We start from the raw sequence: 7,500 nt of genomic DNA on the forward strand, positions 1-7,500 counted from the left end.
GGAACACCAAATACTTGAAGTTGCTCTGAAGAAGTTAATGGAAAGGGGAGAGCAGAAGGGGTGGATGTGAGGCAGCAGTAACAGTGAAGAAGCAGTGGGAGGGGAAAGGAGCAGCTGCTTGCGAAGGAGATTGGGGAAAGGAACGAATTAGAAGGAAAGGAAAGAGGGAGAGATAGGATATATATATGGATAGATAGATATAAAGATAGATAGATAATTAGATAGAGAGAGAGTGAGAGTGAGAAATAGAGAGTGAGAGTGAGAGTGAGAGTGAGAGATAGAGAGGGAGAGAGTGAGAGTGAGAGTGAGAGTGAGAGACAGAGAAGGAGAGAGAGAGAGAGAGAGAGAGAGAGAGAGAGAGAGAGAGAGAGAGAGAGAGAGAGAGAGAGAGAGAGAGAGAGAGAGAGAGAGAGAGAGAGAGAGAGAGAGAGAGAGAGAGAGAGAGAGAGAGAGAGAGAGAGAGAGAGAGAGAGATTGATAAGTAGACAGAGACAGATAGATAAGTAGATAGACAGATAAATAGATAGGCAGAGGGAAAGATAGAGAGAGAGGAAGCGAGCACTAGGACTGAAATAAGCACAGTTACAATCTATGACGAACGCGCTACCATGGAAGCGTTGCCATCTACTAGGTTTAGCGAATCATTCCTCTACAATGGCCCTTGGGTGTGAGGACGCAAGACCCATTTTCCCCCACCACAGGCCTAAAGGCGCGCCAAGGGGAAACGGTCCCTCATGCTCCTCTACGCAAGGGTCACACGGGATGGTTACTAATGGTCATGTCTAACAAAAGTTCTCCACTGGAAGCAAACTACTTTTGAAGCCTCGACACCTGTGGATCTAAGGGTACAAGTAACCACAGTGACACCGATGTAACACATAATAGTGTGTGCAAAAATTTGACTGATAAAACTAAAAAAAAAAGTGACTATCGTGTGCAGCTCTAGCATTATACTCTGTTTGACACAAAGGAAGAATTATGTGTTCAATCATGTAAAAAAAAAAAAAAAAAAAAAAAAATGAAAATAAAAAAAATATATATAAAAAAACAAAATCAAACGAAAATGTATTTCAGGTGTCAAAAAAAAAGGTCACATAGAAGGATATAAGGAGATATAAAAAAGTATATAAACGGGTAACCACGTTGTTGTAAACAGAGCGACCGGGTAATGTTCAGAGCCGACGTAGTTAGACGGTGGACATGCGTCAGACGATAGTGGTTGGGTAGAAGATGTTACCGTCATTTCCGGGCAGGCAGACAGAGATGAAAGAAAAATTAAGTAAAAAGTTTCAGAAAATGTTCCCACTACCTCTACTCAAGAAATCATTTCCTTTCAAAAGTTGGATTTTTTGGGCATTGAAAATCTTTCTCTCTTTTTTTCTTTTACACAAAAATATGGATACAAAATCTACATACTCTATAATATCTTCTTTTTGCTAGCTTAACTGCAGATATTGCAGACTAAAAATCACTGTCTACAAACTAACTAAGCTTCAGGAATTCAGCTATGAAACCCTCTCGCTGTCAGAAATGGGAAGGTTCTACACTATCTTACTATCATTGCTCCGTGCTATCCAGATGCTTCAAGATAACACTTCCGTATTTCAAAAATAAAGTATACATTGTTAAAAAATAGAAGAAAAAAAGCAACAGCAACGTTTGTATAGATTCCACAAACAAGAATTCTAAAATCGCCCATGATTTCGAATTCATGGAAGAAAGAGAGTGGAAAAAAAAATATATATATATAAAGAGAAAATGGTAAAATGTTGCAACGTGTTCATGATTCTATTAAAACCAAAATCAAAAAAACAGAAAAAGGAAAAAAACAAAAAAACAAAACAAAACCGTGGCATCTTCCAACCTACCTTCCAGACAGGTTTTGTTCGGTTCATAGTAAAATTACCCGTCACGATTCGGACGCGATGCCATATAATGAATAAAATGACAGATACGGATGTCCTAGCCTAATTGAGCAATCGAGTCAAGCAATAGCTCAGGACAAGAGGGTTCTTAAGACAAGTCTGATCACCGAAAACTCCACATAGTCTTTGAGTCTTTAAAACGTATTTTAAGCCAATGTAAATATTTCGGTTTTTAATCCAGGAGCGGTCGGTGTGAAGAATATCATTTGCTCTCATAAACATACTGGGCATGGGAATATTTTGATTCCGTGAGGAAATACATCTTGTCAATTGAACTTTTGCTTGATCGAAACATTCTAGCAGCCTTCCCTTTAATTTTCTTTAAAACTAAAAACTCTAAGAAAACATCAATGTCCATTCTCTCTCCCCCACATTCGAACACATCTCTTACACAAGTCCAATGAGAATATTATAAATCTTGACTGGTGAAAATAACTTTAGGGAAATCATCACCAGAGTGGCTCCTAATTCCAAAGAAGATTTTAGGTACAGTTCACCCACGCTGCTTTCATTCGACGTCTAAGAAGCTTTCTAAACCAGATCTTTCCCATGCAAGTCCATCCACGCGGCATGTGAATACCACCCACTGACCCTCCCTTCTCATCCACTCGCGCAGCCGCTCTGTGTACTAAGAGCATCTAAGAGTAGTCGGGAAAAAGAATACCACATTCCTTTTCATCAACACAGACCTCCTTATCTTCTTCCTCCTGCTCCTCCTCAGCCGCCGTGAGTTCTTGCGCGTTTGCCAAGTTATCGACGGCGATAGCCAAGAACACATTTAGGAGAGTGTAGTTACCGAAGATCACCAAGATGATGAAATAAAGGCTGTAGATCATGCCGGACTTAATACCACCCTGTGAGGCGATACCATTGTACATGACCTCGTTCCAGTCCTCACCCGTGAGAATCTGCCAGGAGAAAGGTTGTTAATCGGGGGCAGAGGCTTAGCGGTTCGCGAGTCCTCCTTACTTTGGATCAGATCTAAGCGAAAAAAAATTCTAACTATCTTCTCTTTCTAATAACTACTTTAAAATGCTTCAAAATCCACGTTATAAAAAAATAGTACACATCCTATTATACGAGAAAAAAATTATCTTCTATGTCGTAAAAACAACAACAACAACAACACAGCAAACAACAAACAACATCAACATCACGGGGAACAAACGGCAGTAGGATTCACCTGAAACACTGTTAGGAGAGCGATGGCGAAAGTGTTGAAGTTAGCGAGCGGAGTTCCTTCGGGGAAGTTGAAGGAGCCTCCGAAGAGTTGCATACCAAGGAGGGCGAAGATGAGGATGAACAAGAAGAGCAGGAACAACAGAGAGATGATAGACCTCATCGAACTCAGCAGCGAGATCACCAGGTTACGGAGGGAGGCCCAGTACCTGAGGGAGGAAGCGGGGTCAGCTGTGCACGCGATGAAGATGAAGTAATCAAAAACACTGATGATATATGTCTTTTTCTAATTCATTGGAAAATAAATGAGGTAGTGATATATGTTTTTCTCTAATCCATTCAAGAAATAATCGAGATAAGTCAAAGACACAGTATATATGCTTCTCTAATCCATGGAAGAAATAAATCGGAGACACTAATGATATATAATTTACTCTGATCCATGGTAGAAATAATTGAGATAAATCAGACACTGATGATATAGACTTTTCTCTAATCCATGGAAAAAAACAAAACAAAAAACACTCCGCCGTCACCCTCACTTTGTAACTTTGAATATCCTCAGGAGTCGCAGGGCTCGAAGCACCGACAGACCAAAGGAGCCGGATTTGAAGGACGACCACACGACCTCAAAGATGGACCCGCTGATGACGACGCAATCGAACCGGTTGAACGAGGACTCGAAGTATATTCTTGCCCCCAGGGCGTACATTTTTACAAACATTTCAGTTATGAATAGACCTAGAAATATAAATTCTGCATAGTCTGCAACGGGAAAGGAGAAGGCGAGGGTTACTGGGCGATAAGGGGTTTTGTTTGGTATTGTCGTTAGTGTTACCGCTGTTTCGATTGTTAGAAGGATAATGGTATTGTTGTTATGGTATATTGTTATTATCATTGTTACTGTTATTATTATTATTATTATTATTATTATTATTATTATTATTATTATATTATTATTATTATTATTATTATTATTATTATTATTATTATTATTATCATTATCATTATCATCATCACTATCATCATCATCATCATCATCATAGTTATAATCATCATTATCATTATAATTTTTACTATTATTACTGATATTATGATCACATTTGTTATTGCTAATGTTAAATCTACAATTACAGTGACTATTATTATCTCTAGGTTACTACTTCTGTCATCCTTACTAAACACAAAATTCATTTCCCTCATTGATTAATTAACCACAATAACCAAATTCTGAATAGAAGTCATTTTTATAATAACGAAATGAGAAAAAACAACAACAGCAGGTCATAAGAGGTTTCCTTACACAAAAATTTAGTGAGCCAGTCGGGTTGGCCGTAATGTTCGGCAGCCACGCAAGCTGTGTTGAGGAACACCAGGATGATAACGAACCAGTAGAACCACTGTTGTTTTACGGTTCGCCTGATGCCAAATCTGGGGATAGGAAGGGTGGTTTTAGAGATAGATTTTTTTTTTTAATCCAGAGGTAGGTGTGTGTGTGTGTGTGTGTGTGTGTGTGTGTGTGTGTGTGTGTGTGTGTGTGTGTGTGTGTGTGTGTGTGTGTTTGTTTCTGTGTGTATATATGAACACACACACACACACACACACACACACACACACACACACACACACACACACACAGAGTAAATCAGTATATGGCATTGATAATGATAAATAAACTTCAATATATCTTTGAAATATCAAAAAGAAAAGCCATGTTAACAAGAACAGCTTTATGACAAACAAATGAAAACTGGCGAACGTGAAGAAACAACAACAAGCTTACCTTAATCTTTTTTCTGCTTTCCAAAAATTCTGACAGGCACCTTGTTTCTTCACTTTGTTTTTTAAGTAGGAAGCTCTCGACAAACCTGAGCAAGGAAAAAGCTTGCGTTAAAGAATCGTATAATGGAGTATAAAACTTTAATGACATCGACTTTTGTTTTTTTCTATTTTTTTTTTATCACACTATCAATTCATTAACTTCCTTAAAAGACACGTTATAAAGTAAACTAAGACTGTAACTACTCTACGATACGATACTTCCTAATTCATAAAAAATACGATCCCTCAAAATACTGTCATGGGTTTCAAAGATCAAAACAGAGAGGTTGCCACTTCCCCTGTACAGATGAGGTGGTCATAGGGCTGTATTTATGCAAATATGAAAGCCAAAATGGGTTGTATAGCATTGTAAGAATCACAGGCCTGCACGTGACAGTCACAAACTGGCTGCAATATAAAATTCACAAAAAAAGAGAGAGAGAAAAAAAACAAAAACAGTAGGATTTAAAGACGGGATGAGACAAGAAGCCGGGTCTGTATCTAGAGAAAATGGGATTATATGTAGCATAGAAAACGGACACAAATCTATAGAAAATGGAAGGAGTTCTATCCAAAATGGGTAACTAGGAAAAAAAAAAATCACAGAATCGATAGAGACATAAAAATATTCAAAATCAGCCTTTCAGTTTTCATATAATCACACAGGATAGTTGGGAACCGAACTATTAGGATGTTCACTATGGGAAAGACCAATCTTCTAGACATTTTGAAAGATTAGTTAGTCATCGTTAGGGAAAAGAGTCTATCCCGTAACTTCAAGAAAGGAGGGAAGGTGGTATCTCTTTATAATCTTATCTTAGTTGTTAGCCAAGACACTAAAATTTCTTGAGGGAATTTACAGTAACTAGTAGTAGGAGTAAGAAATCCGTCTCAGGACTGGCCAGAGGGACTGTGTGGCCACTAATCCTACACAACTTCCAGTCCACTTTCCCTTTGCATGATGACTCGAGCGACTGCTCTGCCTGACCACGAGTCCCAGGGGCGCCGCAGCAGCCAGGGAGGACGCTGAGTGCTCCTGTGACTCCGCCTCAGGCACTGGGTAGTCCGATTGAGGCATCGCTCGCGCCAGCAGGCAATGGGACAGGTGGATCCTACGTCACACTACGCTTACTATACTATTGTAACACATTAAAGCAACTGAAACTACTGGTCTTATGATATCCTTCACTGTGGAAGACATTATTCATTTTGGTTTTCCCCATAAGTAATGGGATGGAATATACCAAAGTGTCAAAAAAGTTTTGAGATGGGTTGTATTTCTTCATGGTTGTTTACCACTGCGTACAGTGCTATGTAAGCTTTATATACACTTCTACAGAAAGCTTGGGTCAGACCTCTGCTACATCCTCGATTGACCTCTGAACTCTGTTGCCTGAAGGCCATTGTTCGTCATAGGTTACTTATTAAAAATAGCAGGTAAACAGTCTACGAGTAACACCTGTCTACAGTCGGTTTTGTTCTTACTCCCTTTAAGTGTCAATAACACTGTCATGGTCGTGCTTCTCGTCCTATGATTCCTAAAATGATTTACTGTATAACTCTTAACATCATATGTTACTAAAATGAAAGTAATATTCATTATTTTCATTGATATTATCGCTATTACCTGAGGTGTTATTGACAAACAAAAGGAAGAAAGAACTTCACCTCGTTCTCCTTTAGTACATTTTGGTAACCAAAGTACACAGAGGTGTGTGTGTACGGCATGCTTGTATCCAACACAACACTCTCTCTCCCTCACGCATACGCACATTTGAGCATACACAGGCATACATAAGGAGGTCATACTTACATGGACAACAACCTAGGAAAAGGGAAACAGAACATCATTGTATAGGTATCACTAGCAGCCTACTAGCACGACTCTAAGGAAAACTGAGCCCCCGGCAAGGGTTTGAACGGGGCCGTCTGTGACTCAGCCCCTGGTCACCACAGGAACCGAGGTCAGGACTCAGTTTTGTCTTATCGATCGGCAGTGCTAATGTACATATCAGGGTAAGTAAAAATTTATCTTTAAGGGAAATGTTGTAGCTTATCTAAACTTAAACTAACCAAAATACCTAAGGGCAAAGTATACAGTATTATATATATATGCATATCATGAATTTAAGTCTCATGGGAACAGGCTTGGACAATGACTAACAGGGGAAAAATATACATGGAATGGAGCAGTCTAATTCTTCTCTAAAATAGTAGAAAATTCCCTTTACTGAAAATATATCACATTTAATGGAGACTATTTGAAGATAAACCATCCATACACATTTCGTAGAGCAATGTAGGGGAAAAAGACAGTAAGGGAATGTCAATAAACAACAAACAACAATGACAATGACAAACGTGCAGTCATCTTTGAAAAAAATAAAACATTAAATCTAGTTATAATTAAATGCAGGACATAGTAACTGATAGAAGGAGATGAGTGTGGTCTATTCTCATATAGAAGTGTTTCATTTAAGTTTACTGGGAACATAGTTGACATGGAGGAAAACTGACATCACTTGATTTTTAAGTTACTTCTAGCCAGGAACAAACGCTTCAGGACATATCATGC

At 38.7% G+C, this 7,500-nt stretch overlaps 1 protein-coding gene across 32 annotated transcripts in view; it reads right to left on the minus strand.

Annotated features, from left to right (window-relative positions):
- The window catches only part of LOC125047212 (voltage-dependent calcium channel type A subunit alpha-1-like), a 250,274-nt gene that overhangs the window by 75,206 nt on the left and 167,568 nt on the right, over positions 1-7,500 (minus strand). For 21 of the 32 annotated variants that reach the window (XM_047645379.1, XM_047645389.1, XM_047645374.1 and 18 more), the window contains 6 exons: positions 6,739-6,750; positions 4,888-4,972; positions 4,408-4,535; positions 3,647-3,869; positions 3,109-3,313; positions 2,615-2,833 (listed from right to left, as the gene is read on the minus strand). In XM_047645379.1, coding sequence (XP_047501335.1) covers positions 2,615-2,833; positions 3,109-3,313; positions 3,647-3,869; positions 4,408-4,535; positions 4,888-4,972; positions 6,739-6,750 — 872 coding nt within the window. The remainder of the gene's footprint in view (positions 1-2,614; positions 2,834-3,108; positions 3,314-3,646; positions 3,870-4,407; positions 4,536-4,887; positions 4,973-6,738; positions 6,751-7,500) is intronic. The other 11 variants (XM_047645400.1, XM_047645398.1, XM_047645386.1 and 8 more) reach the window with 1 other exon arrangement.

The sequence above is a fragment of the Penaeus chinensis genome, chromosome 40 (assembly GCF_019202785.1).
Source record: "Penaeus chinensis breed Huanghai No. 1 chromosome 40, ASM1920278v2, whole genome shotgun sequence".
Lineage (NCBI taxonomy): Eukaryota > Metazoa > Arthropoda > Malacostraca > Decapoda > Penaeidae > Penaeus > Penaeus chinensis.